The following is a 20,004-nucleotide window of genomic DNA, read 5'->3' as shown; positions in this document are numbered from 1 at the left end:
ACACTGGTCCCACTACCTACCAGGTCTCAGGCCAGTAAAGTGTGTGGCCTGATGAGATCAGATGCTTCTGTACAAACAAGACAAACATGCAAAGCCAAAGTTGACTACAGCCCTCAAAAAGTCTTGTGTGGAACATCTTTAAAAAAGTGAGCGAGAATGACGTCCAGTGTGTTTAGAGAGGTTTGAGTCGGTGGTGGAAAGACACAATCTAACAAGCCCAGTTAATTGATGAAAATCTAACTATAATTTTACTTGAAATGTTCATTCTTGTATTATAGGAGTGTTTTTCTCCACATGTGCTAAAAATGTGGTAGAATAAGCTGTGGGACAGGGAAGCGCCCACAGCCAACTGAGGATATAAAAACAGGGCCAGTATTGTGACAATATGATGTAGTGTGATAATTACAGAGGACATGAACTAGAAAGAAATGAACTAAACAATCTTCAGTCCATTACTGATCTCTACTTCAGGCGAATCAGTTTGAAACATGAGTTGATGTTGGCGTAAGTTTAATTCAATGAAGACGCCTCTGAGGGCTCAGCGTACGAGGTCAGAAGACGGCCTCCAGAGAAAGATGTAAAAAATCAGCTGTGCTGCAGAATGGAGATGCCCAAGAAGATAATCATGAAACGCAGAGTGGCCGGACTAAAATCACAGAAGAGAGCTCTTCATACAAGAAGTAAGAATTTTAATTTTGACTTTCAGGTCACGCAGTGGCCGCAAAATATTGGAACTTCAATCACAGTTCAGCTGAACCTGAATATTAATGCATCGCTCATCTACACATAACACCACAGATGACTGCTTTCTGTTATATCTTATTATATCTCATGTCCTGGTTTGTTTTTGGTTGCTGATTTTTTCTGGCAATAAGGTGAGGAGAGGATTTCAAAATCCCAAACCTGGGGATGGTGCCCTGCTCAGGAAAACAATAATGTCCAGTAACTTTAAGTCTGCAGACAACCAGCCAGCTAAACTTTTCATGTTTCAGCTGAATGCACACAATTGGTCTTCTGGCAGAAAGTCTTTAGAGCTTCTGCATTAATTACTCAGGACTTTCCTAAGCTCTGGTTCAGCCTGACAACACAGCTGGAAACACACTGACTCGATTATGGATCGACACGGTTAATAATTCAGTGTTGGAGAGCAGCGAGCTCACAGACAGAAAAGGGAAAAGAGTGATCAGTGGTGGGAAACAGAGAAAGCCTGTCTTTCCAGGCTTTCTCTGATCCTGTGATCAGGTTTCTGAAGAGGGGAGATGAAGGAGGAGACAGTCTGAGGGGAGCACAGCTCAGATTTTATTTCACTGAGAAGCATAAAGTCTGTGTGACCTGGGCTGGATGATAATCCAGTTTTATTGTGCTGACCTTCTTGATGATTGATTACATTATTGTCTCGATGCTGTCTAAATTAATGATTTCATACTAATGACCTTTTAAAAACTTACAAAAGAGTATTTTTCTAGCTTAAAGCTGCCAATATCAGATACACGCTGTGTGGCTAAGGTACAGCTAACTGGCTAACTACCCTCATGATAATAGGTATTACTGTAGAAATTAAATGTTAGTTATATATGTTTGTTTGTTCTAGAAGATTTATCGATGGATAAAATTATCTGACACTACAAAGAATTTAGCATCATATTGAAGTAATTAGGCAAGCTAGCCAGCTAGCATTCCTACTGAGGTATGAGGGCTTTGCTTGCTAGTTCATACTTCGCAAGTTCATTTGAGAGTCTGAACCTCCAAGGTGGGAGGACACAGTTAGTATTTCTCCTCAAATACATTTTTAACCCTTAATTTCATTTACTGGCCTGTGCATATGATATGCATAATAACAGATTTCTTTACAAAACAGATTATTAAAAAATATATATTTTAAGCATAAATAAAACACTGAAATAAACCAAAGATCACCCCACAGAGAAGACCTAAGTGAATCATACCCTGCATTTAATGTCTACCGAGTAGGGAAAAGGATGTGCCTGGAGTCAGGCAGTCGGAGCTCATGTTACCTGCCGAGAGCACCCGGCTCCCACAGATCATTTTTAAAACTGCTGCTAGCTGGCGAGGCAAGAGGCTGGTTGTTAAACTAGCGGGGTGGACATCTCCAAAAACGCCAGACCTTTTGTACAAATAGACAATAGCTTGATAAATCACATATTTGAGGTTAACCACAACTACATTCTCGACTAAAAACATCTTAAAGGTTTATTTTGTGTCACAGAAACATTAATATATTCAAAATGTAAGAGTTTGGCCCTACTTTTGTTTTCCGTTCCAAATGCATGCAGGTGAAGCATCCTTGATGGGTGGAGCAGGAACACAGTGGACTTTTAACTGGAGGTGTACTTGTATGTTTCACAAGTATGCATGTTGAGAAACAGCCATGAAATGCTAGCAAGCACGTTACAGCAGTTTTTAGCTAACCTGGTTGTTAGTTGGCAACCAGGTACCAGACCAGCCCCAAGGGGTTTGAATGAATTAGCTGTGCGTATCCCCTTTAGCTCACTAGTACTGTTTGCAGTTTAGCTGTGTTAGCAGTTTTTTAAAGACTGCACAAAGTCAGATTTTTCTCCCAACCACACTATTCGCCCATGAATTGACTCGCCTCTTATGTTAACTGTATTTTTCCTTGACAGTCTGCAATGCAAACAAATGACCTGAAACCCAAAGCAGCAGAGAGCTAGCGAAGCTCATCTTTCTTTCCCAATAACCCTGTCATTAGTTAAACCCTATCTGAAGCCACATATGCTTCAGAGCCTTGGTGGGTCTCTACTCTTCTCATGTTATCTGAAAGCACAGTTATGGTCCGTTCCATTTGAAATTCAAAGACAGAATTTTTTGAATTCCTAGTCTGAATTTTAAAGTCAGAGCAGGTCACCAGCCCCCACCTAACAATGAAGACAGTGGTAGAAAGCTTTATTTGTAAGTGGCTTAAAAAGCCAAATGTGGAGAACAGACCAGACCCTGTGCAGGAACGTGCAGAAGCTTTGATTTTAAGCACAAAAACCAAGCCTCACGCTGTTTAGCTAGTGAATTCTACCTTTCTAAAGAGCAAAGCAAATCCAGTTTTTTTGACTTTACCACTGGAACTCGCTTATCTTGGGATGACATCGTTCTAACATCGGGCTTCCCAGTTAAATGGAACGACGCATTAGTGTGTTGTGACCTCTGACCTTTTCCGCCTCTTGCTGTTTTCGTCTCTTGTCCACGGCCGCCACCTTGCGCTGCTGCTCCTTCCTCCTCTGCTCCTCCATCTTCCTCCCTCTCTCCTCTGCGCAGCGTTCCAGTTGCTGTTGAACGCGACGCTCTTTATCCTGCAGCTCCTCCGACAGCTCTGCGCACACACCGGGGTATTCGTTATTTACTTATTTAGAAACTCAACTTCTACTGTTTCCTCCACAACATTTTAAGGGAAATAATGCACTTCTTGATCCACTATACAGCACACTGCGTATCACAGGAAAGCCTCCAACAATCTGTGTGCGTTTGCCAGTGACAGATGAAGCAGACAGACCACACTCAGCTACACCAGCTGGACAATCGCTCATACCTCGAATTTTCTCTCCGTCGTTGCTTTGCTCTTTTGCTAAATGCAGCTGGGAGCCTGTAAAAGGAAAAATTAAGTGATTAGTTTGGCCGCCTGCAGGTTCTACATATGTTTGATATCTTTCATGTTTTATCATGTTGCTTTAGCTCCACCCCTACATGTAATCACATTCACTTTGTTTGGAATTTTAACCACACAAAAACACAATCTGAAAAACAGTTAAGACAAATACGGGAATGACTCAAAAATAATACTAACGTTAGTTTGCATCTATCTATGTTTCAGTGTCTAACCGGACGCTGACTCTGGATGGCATTTCCTTAGACTTCCAATAAGATTATGAAGAATCATCAGTCATTTTTTGACCAGGATATGTCCTTCAACAAACACATATTAAATAAATAAGTGTACAGAAGCTTGTTGTCAAAATTTCAGGTTGCTATCTTAAAAATTTCACTCAGTAACTCTTATCTTCAGGTAATTTTCCCAAGTTGAGTTATCTTCTTAGAAGTTTTTGTTAGTAAGCAGAAATCCTGAAATAATAACCCAAAATTTTGACTTCTGAGGGGCAAAAGAACCTTTTTGTTTTATTCCAGGGGCAGAAACAAGCTTCCACGAATATGACTGTGTCATTAACTTTTGTTTAATCTCTCTTGCAGGTTTTTGTTTTGCAAAGTCATTCACTTCCTGTGCTTGATTTTTATCAAAACAGAGTTCTTCCTTCCTGCAGTCACCAAGTGCTGCTCATAGGGGATGCTGTGATTGTGCAGTTTGTTTTCAGCTCACTAAATAAAGCCCCTGGAGATGACTGTTGTTTTGAAGTGGCGCTCTATAAATAGAACTGTCACCTTCTTCTTTATTAAAATACTGGGAGTATGTAAAAGGCTATGATGAGATTACACATTTACCTGGAGGGCTCCTGTGATTGGATGGTGATCGAGAAGGAGATGCGTGCCTGTTGGCGAGCAGTGTTGGCGCAGGAGGAGGGACCAGCGCTGTGTTTTGGGAGAGAAGAGTCAGACATGATTCACACTTGGCCGAGAAGCAAAATAAAGCTAAAAATGTAAAGCCAGAGCGGCAAACGTGACCACTCTGTCAATATGGAAGAGCAGGGATTAAGAAAGCTATCAGTCACAGGGCGTCCAGATGCAATACATTTTCTGTCAGTCACTGCTTCGCCTCTGGGGGTCAGATGTCAGAGCAAGACCCCTGAGTGTAACCTCCGGCCTTCTTCCTGCTCCTTTTTTTCCCTCTTAATCTGTCAAACTGACAGCCTGAAAGCAGCCAAAGGGCAACTATCCACCGTGCTCTGTGCATTCAATGGTTTTTTTAAAAAAAACAAACAAACAGTGGTCTTAACATACAGGCATTAGATATGCAAAAACATGCAAACATGAGCCAAAAGTCCCCTCTCCCACACTCTGTCTCCAGTGTACATTACATCACATGCAGAAATCTGCTGTTTGTTTAAGAGGATGATCGAGGACTGTGGATGGTTAAAGAGCTGACAGCCCATAAAGAGGGATGGGTGGAATCAATATAATGTAGGATAGCAAACATAATCAGTTAGAATATTTATGCTGGCCTATCATAAAATATACTTCCTAAGACGTCATTTGATGTGTATCACTCACGTAGACCTCTATATATGAAATGCAACAACATATTTGTACAACGCAACATGCAAAACCATGCCTAAACATAAGAAACATTACACATGGAAAATTTATTTCCAGATGCACATATCTAAAGTAATTCTTCAGTATATGCGGATGTAACGCATGACTCTTTAAAGGTCTTTAAATGAAAATGCAGCGTGAATCAGTCCTATCCAGGTTAATGGTTGTGGGTTAATGTTTGTCCATGGGCGTTTCTGAGCGTAGGAAGATTACCCAGCCAATAATACACATTTAATATAAGATTCATAAATAGGAGCATATATTTTTCTCACCTGTCATGTCAGCTGGACCTGGAGCCACCTGGGTCATCGAGTGTTTTCCAGTAGAGGGACGTGACAAGAGCCAGAAAGACGTTAAACCCGCGGTACCCCACACAGGAGAGCGCCGGTCCGACACAGTGACTCAGGAGAAGTCTAGGAGGATGCTAGGAGTATGGAGGCACAGGGAGGGGAGGGGAGCAAGAGTGGATTTCTATTCGATGCTATAAAACGTAATCTTCATGTCAGTCCTCGTATATACTTCTCTCAGATAAACCAGAACCGATACCGCCAATGTAGCCATATTTAAAGCTTCAAATACAAGGGTAGCTTCAACGAAACGTCGGGACTACTTCATAAAATAAAAATAAAAACATTGGAATGAAAGAAAAAGATTAAACATTGCTCTTTGTGATATTATAAAAGTATCTAACGTGTAGTAAAAAAAATAATATTACATTTTCCAGCTTTTTGGTTTATAACGGAAACACGAACCTGTGACCGCTTTACATTTGGCTAATTTACATATTAATGCGCCCACTCGCGCTGTTATGCGTCGCTTAGCAACCAGGTAGCGCCTGTCGCTTGCCCAGAACTATAAAAGCAGCTTGGCGGAAGAATAAATCACTGTAAAGCAGCTTTACAACATGTTTATGTCACTTACTTTCATTTTTGTAACTTTTCAGATTAAATCCGTTTGTCGTCACAAAAGGACACACTCTTCCTCACGTGGCAGTAAAACTAGCTGAAATTGGCTCGTGACAGGCCGCACGTGCCGGCCCCAGCGATGCAGTTACGTCATAGATAATAGCAAACCGTGAGGATGGCTGCTGTAAATGTGGGTCAGTGCTGCTGTTTTCAGATCAAAACACACACACGCTTATTGAGTCGCCTCAGATGGCAGCGCTATAAATAACAACAATGAGGTTTTTAAATAAATCACAAAGAAAAAATTAACGTGTGGACCACAGCCTCTCAGATACAGATGTTTTTGTGTGATAATTGCAGAAATCCAACGAACTAAACCAGCCGATGTCTTAAAAACGGTCAAAATCCGCTTCGGTGTGCATTCAAATTATATCACATTACATAAACCCAATAATGTGGTAAAATGGACCTTTATGAAAAACCTGCAGGACATAAGACACAAACACACAGAGTATAAATGCAGTATAAACAGATACCAAAGGTTCTGATCTAATTAGGTATTGTTTTTGCAAGCGCTGTGCCAGAAAAAGCCTGCATTACTGAGCTTCTTTCCTTGGTCTTTGTTCTCCCCAACGTAAACATTTAAGAGTAGAAATAATATGAAATAAGAACTTAAATAAGGGACAGAAGGACTGGTCAACTTTAAATAAAACCATTTGGAGACAAAGAGCAGGCACACTGTGAGCCTGAGGCTGAAGGATTCACCACAGCAGGTCGTCACTTCCTGCACAGCCTCTCCACACTGTAAGGACAAAAATACCAGCTTTTGTTCCCTGCAACCCTGAATGTTCTCAGCTTAAAGTGCCCAAGAGCACAAGGTCAGTTTATCTGTCCTGCTGCCACCATCAGACCGGCACAGGAAGTGCGTTAGGCGCCCAAAAACCACGATGCCAGGTCAGTGGAGTTAAGATCTTTATTGGAAACCCAGCCTTCAAACATCATAGTACATTTTAATTTTTTATTAATTCAGTTACAACAGCAACAGGCCCCACGTCGGCTAGAGCAGTGGTTCCCAAACTGAGGTGCTGGGCCTCCTCGGGGACTGCGAGGAGGGGAAATAGATATAATATGCTGCAGATATAAATCACTGATTTTTCTAGAGGTTCTATGCGATGATAAATGGCTGTGCTGTGAGGTTTTACTGGTTTAACTGGTGGGGATGTCTGCAAGGGGAACGTTTGGGAACCGCTGGTCTAGCGACCGGAATTGCGAGCAGCAAAGAGTTCAAAGAGAGGACAAAGAAACAACAACAGAAAGACAAATGAGGGAAGTAAACAGAAGAATACATCTGAGTCTTCTTTTGATTTTAGGGGAGCAGGATTGCCTTCATTCAGCCTGGGTTTAAACTAAAAATACGAGCTTATGTGAGCAGGCAGGGCGTAAAGGAACGGGAGCAAAAAGCCACCGTGGAGGTCAACGCATTCTTTCTGCAATCAACAAACAACGATAAACGATCAAGGAGGAAAAACACAAACTAGTTAATGTTTTTATTGGCGAATCCAGAGATTCTGTACTCGTTTGTAAATTCCACAGTGTGAAATGAATATAAATACATTTTTAAAAGATGACATGCACTAGGTGTGAGATATTTTGCAGTCATGAGACAATGAGTGTGTTTTCTGCGCAGCTGTGTGTAAAATTAAGGAGGAAACAAATAATCAAAACTGAGATGGCAGATTTGCCTTTTTCTGTTGCAGCTGGAAGCAAAGGGTAAAAATCTAGAAATGCTCCAGATGTTCACCTTGCACGTATGATGCAGTCGATCAGCTCAGATTCTCCACAAAGGTGGGGAAAGCAAACTGTCGGCGTCATCATCATCTTCATAATCATCCTCCTCAGTGGTCTCCGTCTGATAACTGAGACAGTCTCTAAAGCAGCGTCTTGTCTAATAAATCAAAGTACTGATGGTGATCTCCCCCGTGTGAAATGCACTTAAAGTTCTCCAAACAACAAAGATGTCTACTGATGATAAACAAGCTGGATTAAACATACTGTATATTAATAAACTGTATTGGACTGGCATAGGCTGATCTTAATAAAAATAATTATTTTCGGTGCGCTGTGTTCGGCTCGAAAGATCCCAATCGGAGCATCTCTAACAAAATCCCACCTTCTCCCTCCAGTGGCAGGATTTTAGATCTGCAAAGAGGAAGAGGAAACATTTGAGTTTGTTCTGCACAATCTGATCCCAGCGTGCACGCAGTTTAGTTATCCACCATATTTGGACCAAACAAACTACTTCTACAGTTTATATCATGTTGGGGGTTAAAGTGCAACCAAAGATGGTGAGGATCATCAAATATCTAGAAAATCTCTCAAATGCATTAATCTAAAACACGTGTGAAAAAAAGCCAATATAAGGCTGTTAGAAGGTGCAAGACTCCAAAGTCACTTAAAAACAAGTTTACGCCCAGGCTCGCTCAGCTAAACTGTCTCGTCAGAACCATCCTCACATCTCCTCTTTTTTTTTTTTATTGTTTTAAATCAGAAATGAACTTAAATACGACCAATTATGATTTATAAGCTTTTTGTCTATAAAATGCAATAAAATGTGACCACCACAACTTTTTTGATGACACAAGCTCCAAGACCAAACTTGTTTAAGAGCAAGCAAAGCTCCACTGTGTCTCAGAAAATAAGGTCACTGATGGAGATTTAGAACTAAAAGAAGAAAGTAAAATTATGCTGCTAGTTCTTTATGTTTAATTCAAGGTGTTGTACTGGCTTCAAGACTACTTTTGGGATTATAATTCACTCCTGTGAAGAATTAAATTCAGGTACTTAGAATATATAAAAAAAATATTGTTCAATTACGCCAACTTACATCATCAATGTCCTCATCGTCATCTGCAATGTCATCGAACTGAATCTCATCGTCGTCTCCAGGTCCAAATGTGTCTGTCTCGTTGATTTTGGCTGCAGATGAAACAGAAAATGCATCAGAAACATCTCACGAGTACTCACGCCGACCCCAGAGTGAATCTAATCACGCCACAGGGTCGGACTGTGCAGTTATAGATGCTCTGAATGATCACCATCAGGGAGCAGTTTGGAAATGAGACTGTCACCACTTCTCCACCTTGCACGTGATTTATTAGTGGAGAAACCTTGAACTTTTATTTTGAAAGTTCATGCATGGCTAACCGGGTAGCCCTAACGCTTCCTCTATTGTTTTCCTGCAGTTGGTTGGGTCATCACCACGGTGCTGCTACTTTGCTCAGTCCCAAAATTCAGTATGTTTGTGATGTGCAATGAGGCCCTCTGCTGATCAAAACCTGCAACTATTTTCCACCTTGGATTTGCAGGAAAACAGAATCCTACTTCACCTACAGGTCTGACACAATAATGTTTGTGGAAGTTCATGGAAGTAAAACAGACACCAGACAACCAGCTGCAGTAACATTAACACAGCAAGTTTTTAAAAAACCGCCTCGTTAATGTGACACGTGCAGCGTAACTCACCGTGCTCTGGCAGCTCTCCGTACGCTTTCAAACTGCGAGCCTCGTCTGCGTTGTACTTAAGGATGACGTCAGCTTTGTTGTCCTGGAACAGAAGTTGGGGTTGAAGTTTGTGTTACTGATCACAGTAACTTAAGATTTTTTAACTAAGCCCCCCTACAGAGCCCCGTAGGTAGGACTCTCCATGTAAACACAACTGTGAGCAGTTTTCTGTTATTTGTGGCCATCATAAACATCAACATCTCTACTGATAAAACACAAATAAGTTTAGGAAAAGTAATTCAGGCTGTTAAAGCTTCACGGTGCCCTCTCAGTGACTGACAACAGTATTAGTGGTCTGATCTGAAGCCTGTGTGAGCCACCAACACACCTGATAATCCCTCAGCCCGACCAGGATGATGTCCGACGTGTTAATCCAGACCTGGAGGAAAACAAAACAAAGCAGGGATGAGTGGCACAGGGTCACGCTGCACTTTGTGACCCGCACACACGCTGACGGCGGCTGCCTGAGAAAATGCTGACGCGGCGTCACACCACAGAGTTTCCTCTGTGTGTGATGGTGGGAGAAGGCGACAGAAGGTGCTCGGGTCATTCCTACCTTTTTCCGGAGTTTTCCTCTGATGTGGCAAAGCCGCTTGGTTCCATCGAAGCACATTGCCTCCAGACGTCCGTTCCCCAACATTTTAATCACCTGAGCGTATTCTGAGACACAAGAGAGCAAAGGAAGCTTAAATCAACCCGTGATATACTCGCCTGTAATAAAGGGCTCGTACACTGTTCAGAATAGGAGGAATAAACCATTATGAATCTATTTCAGCTGCCTTGGTGCAAATGAAAGTGACAGATGCACTGGATGAGACAACAAGACAACCCCCACAAAGGGATGGCAGGTGGTGCCCACAGACTGCTCGCTCTTCCTCTCTTCTGACTGATTTTTCTCTAGTTTTGCTTTTAGTTAGTGTCCCGGCTACTGATGGTTGCCCGTGCAGTCCAGATCCTTCAGGATCTCCATGCCTGCGGTTACAGGAAAGTTTGCAGAGTCTCCCAGCAGAGTGCCAAGATTTGGAGTGGACACCAGCAGGAGCAGAGCTAGACAAAGCTGTAGATAACAGCAGGAACAGTATGTGCTGCTTTGCAGGTCACTCCTGTGCATGTTTCTGAACAAACTGTTCACACTGAGCACATGCGACAGACGTGAGAGTCTGAAGCCTGAAACACACTCCAGAATGACTGCAATCCTATCCTGGTGCTTTGGGTTCTTCCTGGTACAGAACAGTTCTTGAATGATGAAGGCAGAACTGACCCACACCTTCATCAGAACCTCTGAAGTGTTCTGTACCCATGCTTCCAAATAGCACCAGACTGTCCAGGAGGTCCCTGATTCTCTGATCCAGGTCTGGCAGGATCAGTGACACATGCACCGAGGCTGTAGGGAGTGGATCCAGCCATAAATATTTGTGAATGGCATAATGACACAAGATAGATCATCCAGTGATTGCAATGTTTAACTTTAAATTTTAATTTGTTTTTAAACCTGCTCCTCAGAAGGTTGTTACATCCGGATTTGAGCAGTGAATTTTTGAGCAGCTCCAGCTGGATCCTGACACTTCTAAGCTGAAGATCCAGTAAAGCCGGTAAACCCCTCAGTCATCCAGCGCTCTAAACATCACTGCTCTTAAATCCTTGCCTTCTGATAAAAGGGAGTTTTTCCTTCCCACTGTCACCAAATGTTTGTTTATAGTAGGTCATGTAAAAGTTGGGGTTTCTTTCTAATGCTGTGGGGTCTTTACCTTAAAGCGCCTTGACGCAACTGTTGGTGTGAATTGGTGCTATACAAACAAAATTAAATTGATATGAGTTAAATGACACCTGCAGGCTGGGGAGCTGGTGTGTTTTGACTGTCTGCTCATCAACTACAGCTGATATTTTAAATCCTCACAGCTTAACGAGACATTTTTTAAGCAAATATTTGATTTACCATCAAATAATTGTCACATATGCAAGCACAGGACTGAAAACTTCAAGCATTTTTTTGTTTGGATAAAACTGATTAGATTAGACTGAAAGATTACATTTCAATCTTAGAGATTTAAGTAGTTCTAACATGAACGATGAGCTATGACACTCGTTTACAATTCTTAAAACTGTGCCCAACTTACAATTGGGATTTTTTTTCCTCCTTAAATTTATTTTTGTCTTTTTGTATTCATCCTGTTACTTTCTAAACGTTTAGATGATATTCAGGTTTCGCCAAAGCATTTAAAATTTTTTATATCATGTCTTCATTTTGATTTCAAGTTATTGAGATCATTTTTTTATTTGCAGATGCTTAAAAAAAAAAAAAAAAAAAAAAAAGGAAAAAGAGAGAGAGACATAATATAGTGAAACATAGCTCTGTGTAACTGTGTTTTACAGCTGATACAGTAAACTAACACTAGAACAAACTTTTATTATTACTATTTAAATAACTTTTCTTCTTCATACACTGACCACTACACTTTTAGTATTTGATGTGTTTATTTTAGGGAGGCACTTTTTATTCTGTTTTATTGAATTTAACGAGCTCACTCTACAGACCCAACTTATCCAATAATATGCAGCTTTTTAAACAGCACTTTGTTTCATTCATTTAAAAGGTTTAATTATTTTTTTTACATTTATTACATTTTATTTTGTATTTTACTCATCACTCTCCTTTGTGTAACTCAATTTTATTTTCCCATAATAAGAAGAAACACTGTATTTTAACTGAGACATACTTTAAAACCTTAATAGTTCACTCTTCATCCCACTCACATCAAACACACTAAATTACTGTTTGTTAAGGACATGCAGTGACACTTAATCCTAGACCTTATGAATAAGTTTATACTTCGTCCTACTCCTTTTTGAACACGTAAATGCGTCAGTGCTATAATGTTGTCAGTGTTTTGTTTACCTGACAATTTTCTGTAAGGCGCTCCTTTCTGTGAACAGCATTATATTGTGCAAGCAATACTTGCATACTTGCTTAGCTCGGAGGTGAAGGCAACTCTTCTAACCCACAAACAGAATAAACTGAACCCACACTCACCCTGTCCATCCTCCTTGAACACCAGCTCCCTCTTCTCAGACTCATTTTCGTTCTTTCCACGTCGCCGATTTTTACCTCCTTTACCTGTAAACAGAAACAAGCAGAAATACATTAGTGGTTTGTGTCAATTTCACTGTTTTGTTTTTTTAAACGTACATATAAATAATTTTGGCGCCATAAACAATCAACCAACAATTAAATGGAAAAACACCAATACTAAGATTTCATCAGGTTGGCTTGAGTGGAGTTAAATTTAATCAAGCTTAAGGAAGCTTTTTGTTTAGCAACGGAACAAAAATGACTAGAAACACCAGAAACTTCTGCTAAACAAGACAACACTGACACCTTGTTTTAAGTACGTGTGAATGGTTCAATTTCAGTTATCCAAACTGGCGTTTTATCGTGGTACACAGCAGAGATGGCATTAATTTCAACGGCTGTGTGAGCTTCTCTCTGAAAGGGGAACCGGACAGAAACAGGAGCTAACCTTTATGTTAAGGGTCGTAACATCGTCCAAACGCTACAATACCATCTGAAGAATAGTTTAGAACCCAGTATAAAGACACTCTGGTGTTTTAAAGGGCTGAATATTGGTGGAAATTGGAGGCGGATATTACGGGCCGGCCCGGGTGGGGTAGGTGGGGTAACTAGGTAGAAGCTAGCTGGTTAGCTGTAATAGTTAGCAGCGGACTACACCAGTAATCAGGTTAGCTCAATCGTAAAGGAGAACTTTATTAGATTTCTCCTAAATTCACAGTTACCCCGCATAGAACCAAACAGAGCGGGTAAACATCACGTATACCACGCTAACGGTCGTGTAAACGAGGCTCCGCGGGGCTAACTAGCAGCAGCCGGTCGGTGTCACGTTTTAGCTGCGTGTGTCCGCGGCGGGCTCCGACACAATCAACTGAAACTCGTCGCTAACGGATGGCTTCCCGCTAGCCTTACCTTTATTTTTGGGCATATTCTTTCACGCCTCGGTCACGGTAGTTCCGCTCGGTAGAAATGACCAGCTGTTAAACAATAACTGTTCACGAGAAGTGAGCGAATGCAGAGAAAGCACAGATCTGACGAGATGCTAGCTACTCAGCGTCGAATCACTCATCAGAAGTGCGCATGCGCAGACCAGGATATTCAAAACCTCAGTACTTTATTGGAACAGGGCATTGTTACAGTGACAAAGCGCTTCTTTCAGTAAAGAAGCAACAGTGACGAAATTCACCTCTAATAAATGTAAAGGTACCGTAGTAGTAGTAATTCTTATTGCTTATGTTCAATTTTTACATTATTATCATACAGTTAAAAACATTTTTATTGTGGCTGTTTTATTTTCTTCAGCTATTAATGTATTGATTTATATTCACATTCTTACGTTTTATTTTATTTTATAAAAACATTATTTCAATATTTTTCTTACATGTACCTTAACCTGTGGAGCTTCTTCACGAATTAAATTATGATTTTTTTAAAATTATATTTTATTAAATTTTATTGTATTTTATTTACAATCTTCTTTTAGTTTTTTATTGATTTTTTTTAATGTTGAGGGCTATTCTGTTGTTTCCTTTACTCATTTTTATTCCATTTTAATTTAATTGTTATTTTTAAATTTACCCCGAGCTCCTTACTAAATTACAAATGTTTATTTTTTTATATTTATTATTATATGACATTTTAACTTGTTAAGCTCATTTTATGTGACTTTATTTATTAGTTTACACGTAACTGAGTCCCTTCTAGGGTAACTTGTATCTTATCGTACAATATCGTTCTGTTGTACAGTTTTTTACTGAACTGTTTTTCGCTGACTGCTGGTACTTTTAAAGTACATCCAGGGCTCCAGGGGGCGCTCTGTCATGTGTTTTCAGCTCGTTAGTTTGTCCTGAAAGAAAACACACGTCTTTTTGTGTGTTTTCTTTTTGTGGCTCAGCTAGCTTTCTGCAGGAAATCTGACCATCTGCATCGATTAAAGGTGAACGATTAGCTGTACCTGAACATTTGTGCATGCAGTTCAACTCTTTTCCTTTAATGTTAAAGAGCCAACTAGTTCATAGTGGAGAAATCTGAACCTCAGAGCTGCCTCTATCTACTGATTAGCTGTTCGTTGCTAAGCTAATGGTTGTGATGGCTGACTTCGGCTGCAGGGTCGTGCTGAATGTTGACTCTATTCTTGCTGTTATTTAAAAGAATAAACAGAAAAGACTTGAGCAGAAAAATAGGTCGTGGCGGATTATTTATTAGAGAAAAAATGTTTCGTTAAAATGTGAAGTATCGCTGCTCACGTCTCACTTCTACTTAAAACAGAACATTTTGAATGGAAGTCTTGTTATAACAGGAATGATCAAAATAAACATTTAAACGTGCACTTATAAAAAAAGGAATACAAAATTATAATGAAAAATTATAATAGTAGCTAATATAATCTACATGTATGTGAAAATTAAAATATTATAATAGAAAAAATGGTCTTAATGGCAATTGCATGAATTATGGGCAAGAGCTGTGCAGTTACATAAATAAACAGTAAAATACTTACTGTAATCACAAATGATTATTTGACATAATAAACACAATTACAGATTTTGTAAATAATACAAGTAGTTATTGTACATGTATATAATAATATAATAATTGTATTATGAACAATAATTCTCTTGTTTATTGTCTATTTATATGTTAATGCTTACCTGCATCAATGAATGAGTAGCATACAAGCATGTACAGATAAAAACTACGAACAAATACCTGGACATGTAATATTAATATTCATTAATCATTAATTAATAATATATTTCCTGCTGAGTGGAACTGCTTTTACTCAAATTCAGCTCCATCACCGTGCAGACCTACATCTTTCAGCTGCTCCATCCCACCCCATCCCTGGGATCTTCCTTTGTGTCACCAACTGCCTGCATGTCCTCCTCCACTACATCCATGATTCTTCTCTGAGGTCTTCCTCTCTTCCTCCTCCCTTGCAGCTCCATCTTCAACATCCTTTCTCCTCCTTTGCACATGTCCAAACCACCTCAGGCTCGTGTGTCTAACTTCTCCTTCTGATCTTTTTATTTCTAAGTCTTTCCATCCTGGTCACTCCAAACAAAAATAAAACTTGGATAATATTTAGTATTTATGAATAAATGTTAAGTGTTTTTCACACGTAGACTTTGGTGGGCCGCCCAGAGGGATGAAGAAAGTTTACCTATAAACCCCGAGTCAGAGATGAGGGGTGTCACAAGGGCAGTTATCGACTTTCTCTGCTAAACCAGACTTTGTCCTTGAGGCTCTGAGTGCGCTCTCATATAAAGGGGCCTTTCACACATTATAGGAGTATTCTTCCACACAAAATGATCTGTTATGAGTCCAGCATGTTCCAAGCTAGCACACCACTCAGGTGTGTTTTGAGATTTATTTTTATTGTTTTATCAATTTCAGACAGCATCTCAGTCAGTTCACTATCACATATTCCCATATGCTCTTATTTTGAAAGTTGATTCACTATTGACAAACTTGCATCGGCCCTTCCTGTCTCCCGTTTTTCCAACAATAGGCTGATCAGAGTGCTTTTGCTGTGACTGCCAGACTCTGATCCTGTGGTCAGACTGACTTTGACTTCACCGTCTTGGGTGATGTTAGTCCTTGTTCTGCTCTTTGAGATGGAGCTGCTCTCTAACCAGGATGTGATGCAGGTGGAGGATTGTTTCATGAGCTGCCACGCCGAGCAGAACGAGGACGCCAGTCACAAACCAATATTTACTGTCAGGAAATACTGTGTATATGGTATTGATTTATTGATATATCTCAGAAAGACTTTTTATGCCTTCATTCTGTAGTATTTTATCTGTTTGCTGCGTATGTAATACATTTTTCTCCTTTCAGACGGCTTCCAAGCAGTCGACCGTTCAAAGCGGAGGTGCAGGAAAAGCATCATCATCCTCGGTCATGGCCGGAAACAAAAACTGGGATGGCGCCGGTGGGATGGACCAGATAACAGTCGTGAGAATAGACGACACTCACATCGCTGAAGAGGAGTCACACGTCGACGGGAAGGTGTTCTACGAGGTGGAGTGCTCGCTGCCTGCAGAGGACGAGGTCGTGGGAGAGGATGACGATGACGGCGTCTACGTCATCGAGTATTCAAACCCTGAAGAGGAGGGGGAGAGTTACCAGTTCACGATGTCCGTAGATCGGTCGCTCCCAGCGAAAGAGCCGATTGTTAAAACTCCGGTGGTCAGCGAGAACCCCGGAGCTCTGCTGCCGTCCAGACCGGCGAGGTTGCGACCTCAGGTGAGCCAAAAGAGGAGGTTGGTAACCGAGGAAGAGGAGATCAAAAGCGAAGAGTTCACGGTGAGCAATACGAGCGTGCTGGCGCTGGGAGAGGATTACAGCGATGTGATGGAGATGAACTCGGGCTCAGGTAAGAAACTGGTGTGCACGATGTGCCCGCCGCCCGGTAAGCTTTTCAAGAGGGCGTCTGGGCTGGCGGTGCATTTAAAGCAGATGCACCACATGGAGGGGAAGAAGACGTTCTTCTGCAACTCCTGCCAGCAGTCACTCCGCACTCAGATCGAGCTCGACGCGCACACGAGGCGCCACGCCAACCAGGACGCCGTGTTCGTCTGCCGCCTCTGCGCAGCCGAGGAGGAAGCCGGCACGGAGGAGAAGAAGGGGTTCAAAGGGTCCAGGTGGGGCCTGAAGAAGCACCTGGAGAAGGAGCATCCAGGTGTTATCCCACGCTGTGACATCTGCAACAAAGGCTTCAAGACGCTCGTGTCGTACCTCGCTGACCAGTTCCGGCACGTCGGGGTGTCGCCGTACTACTGCGCCAAGTGTCAGATCTACGAAATGACTGAGCGCGGTCTGAGCGTGCACATCAGAAACCACAACAAGAAGAAGATGACTGAGCAGAAGGCTAATGAAAGCCGCCTGCAGACTTTTGAAGTCTCCGCCGGTGCTGATAACTCGGCGACAGACGACTCCGACTTCTGACGCTCCAGACTCACCGTTTAGCTTCGTGTTCGAGTGAAGCGGCTCACAGACGTCAAGGTCAAATCCCACATTTTATGCATCTGAACTGAACTTTGGGCAGAAAAACTTTTCCCCTAACAGTTAGAAAACCTTTTTTGTGTGTGTGCAGTTAATGACCAAACATGTTACTGTTTAAGTAGAAGTGTCTAAGATTTATTTGAATTCCCTTCCTTTATTTTCAATTAAGGATAATCGTAGTTGATGAAACGGGACAAAAAACTTGTCTCAAAGAAAAACGTCCAGGAAACGGTCAGAATCAGCACAGGCGTCCATATAACTACTGTGTGTTTATTTAAAAGACATTTTACACATTTAATCACAGCCTTCAGTAACCATCTTTTTTAAATGTTGCTGATATCTGTGGCGCACACACACAGTCAGATTAGTCTTCTTACCTTGCAGGTTAACCCGTAATGATCACAGCTGTGATTCCATCAGAAGTGACTTCCAGGGTCGCCTTAAGTCTGTTTTTAAAAGAAAGTTAAGCAGCACAGAGCAGGCGATTAGGTCAGGAAGTCAGAGACAGCAACAGCATAAAGAATTTGATATATTTTCAAAATAAAAGATCCTTTGAAGACTAAACGCTTGTTTCTGAAACACTTCCGCTGTGAAAGGTGGATCAAAACTTCACCAAAGAGAAGCAGCCGCTGTGTTTCAGGGTTAAGTTTACGCGCTCATTTTCTCAAACAAGGTGCTTCCCTGCACGAATAGCAGGACTGTACTTATGATGGCCCCCTACAACCAGCAGGTAACTACTACTGTACATCAATAAAATGAATATATCTAAACTGGGACGTGTTTCAGTCTGGGTAAAAGTCAGCTAGAAAAAAGGGCCAACGGTCCAACTTTGAAGTTTGAGACATCAGAGCAGGTTACAGCCAATCTGGTGCAGTTTTCTAAAAATCGCACTCTTGGACTAAAACTGAATTTTCCAAACATAAATGCAGTTGTTTGGAGGCGTTATTACAGAAACTTTCCAGGTGTAACTCCCATTTCATGAAGTGTTACAGAAAAATATAGCCGACACAAACAGACCCAAGCTTTCAGTCACATCACATGATCTTTTTTTACAGGTGCTAAAATAAAAGGATCAAACACTCTGGACCAGCAAACAAAGGAAACACCCCAAACACTAAGACATTTAAGCTGTTTATGGAGTGAAAATGCCAAAAGTTTGAACCTTTCACTTCACTTGGTGTGCGTTATTTTTATATATTACTGGTCAGCTGACCTCAAGAAGTTACGACAGAAGACACATTCAAAGCTGTTCATTTGCCTTTTTCGTTGAGTATGTGTTATAGCTTTTGTGAAGGAGCTTTCCAAGGTGAAAAAGCTACAAATATTTAAAAAGACCCAAAAAACTTTAAAATACACATAACTTTGTGTAACAGGAATACAGATAATTAGCATTAATGGTCCCTGAATACTCAATGTAGGACTCTTTTAGTGGACTCTGGCCACACATTGGAAACCAATGAAATGTTACAGTCTTAACTGCGTTTGTGAAGTTTGTACTGAAATATGCATCAACACTAAATCAAGCATAAAACTCTTTTCGAGGCTAAAATGTGGCTTTTAAAGAGCCGGCCGTGTGTAATTAAATTGCCACAGAGCTCACTCGTTGCAGGAGCCGAAACCTTTCAAATGTTATTTTAAACTCATCCTGTCATAACTGTACGTTTTATCTTACAGGAGGTGAAAATCATTCGAATATGAACTGAGTTTGCTGCATAACACTGAAAAGAGATGCAACGAGCTGTGTTATGAAGCGTTTTAGTTTTTCTTCTTTTTAATTGAAATGCAGTGAAATCGCAGGTTTGCTGTGTTAATTTTTTTGCATTTTTGTTCTTTGCTGTGGTGATTTCATTTTTTGCCTGCGACATTGCATTAAAGGGAAATGCCACTGATTCTTAGCGCTGCTGTTTTCTGTTCACATTTTTACCCTGTAAAGTGAGTGTGGATGAGTTTTTATACTGAAGGGGGTTTACAAGGTGCTTCATGTGTCACAGTTTTTTTATTTTGCAAGTTTTTAAAAACATTTCTTTAATAAAAAAAAATTAATTGAGAGCAACAAGCAGACAAAAAGCCAACAAACGACAAATCTCATCTCAGTTGACATAAGCTAAATATTGCATCTTTCACAATAAAACGCTCCTGAGGTTCACGTTCTGTGAAATTATTTTTTATTCAAATGACAGGTGTAGTGTAAACATACATTTATGCTTTGCACTTAAATGCTGTAAAAACTAC

The 20,004-nt window shown here is 40.8% G+C and overlaps 3 protein-coding genes across 11 annotated transcripts in view; 1 reads left to right on the top strand and 2 right to left on the bottom strand.

Moving 5' to 3' along the window:
- Positions 1-6,240, bottom strand: part of map7d2b (MAP7 domain containing 2b) — a 33,616-nt gene extending 27,376 nt beyond the window's left edge. For 4 of the 9 annotated variants that reach the window (XM_082546310.1, XM_082546313.1, XM_082546314.1 and 1 more), the window contains exons 1-4: positions 5,505-6,010; positions 4,462-4,548; positions 3,557-3,610; positions 3,180-3,340 (exon numbers count right to left, since the gene is read on the bottom strand). In XM_082546310.1, coding sequence (XP_082402436.1) covers positions 3,180-3,340; positions 3,557-3,610; positions 4,462-4,548; positions 5,505-5,541 — 339 coding nt within the window. In that variant the 5' untranslated portion in view covers positions 5,542-6,010. Of the gene's footprint in view, positions 1-2,266; positions 2,711-3,179; positions 3,341-3,556; positions 3,611-4,461; positions 4,549-5,504; positions 6,011-6,153 lie in introns of those variants that run through there. The other 5 variants (XM_082546315.1, XM_082546311.1, XM_082546316.1 and 2 more) reach the window with 3 other exon arrangements.
- Positions 6,241-7,096: 856 nt separating this feature from the next.
- Positions 7,097-13,849, bottom strand: eif1axb (eukaryotic translation initiation factor 1A X-linked b). The gene is made up of 7 exons (XM_082546321.1): positions 13,678-13,849; positions 12,730-12,813; positions 10,255-10,358; positions 10,027-10,077; positions 9,660-9,741; positions 9,022-9,113; positions 7,097-8,336 (listed from the first exon to the last, which is right to left on the bottom strand). The coding sequence occupies exons 1-7, from the start codon at positions 13,691-13,693 to the stop codon at positions 8,331-8,333; spliced, it is 435 nt and encodes a 144-aa protein (XP_082402447.1). The 5' UTR covers positions 13,694-13,849; the 3' UTR covers positions 7,097-8,330.
- Positions 13,850-14,616: 767 nt separating this feature from the next.
- LOC309713759 (uncharacterized protein) lies at positions 14,617-19,661 on the top strand. The gene is made up of 2 exons (XM_082545584.1): positions 14,617-14,701; positions 16,606-19,661. Exon 2 carries the CDS (start codon positions 16,669-16,671, stop codon positions 17,713-17,715), a length of 1,047 nt encoding a protein of 348 aa, XP_082401710.1. The 5' UTR covers positions 14,617-14,701; positions 16,606-16,668; the 3' UTR covers positions 17,716-19,661.
- Positions 19,662-20,004: the final 343 nt, after the last annotated feature.

Source organism: Aulonocara stuartgranti (genome assembly GCF_965226115.1).
Source record: "Aulonocara stuartgranti genome assembly, chromosome: 9".
Taxonomy (NCBI): Eukaryota; Metazoa; Chordata; class Actinopteri; order Cichliformes; family Cichlidae; genus Aulonocara; species Aulonocara stuartgranti.
This window is presented reverse-complemented; position numbering and strand designations above follow the sequence as displayed.

Coding starts and splice junctions, on each gene's coding strand:
- LOC309713759 (XM_082545584.1), top strand. CDS start 16,669: ATGGCCGGAAACAAAAACTGGGATGGCGCCGGTGGGATGGACCAGATA.
- eif1axb (XM_082546321.1), bottom strand. Junction 10,078..10,254: donor GAGGAAAACTCCGGAAAAAG/GTAGGAATGACC, acceptor GTTTTCCTCCAG/GTCTGGATTAACACGTCGGA. Junction 9,742..10,026: donor TCGGGCTGAGGGATTATCAG/GTGTGTTGGTGG, acceptor CTTCTGTTCCAG/GACAACAAAGCTGACGTCAT.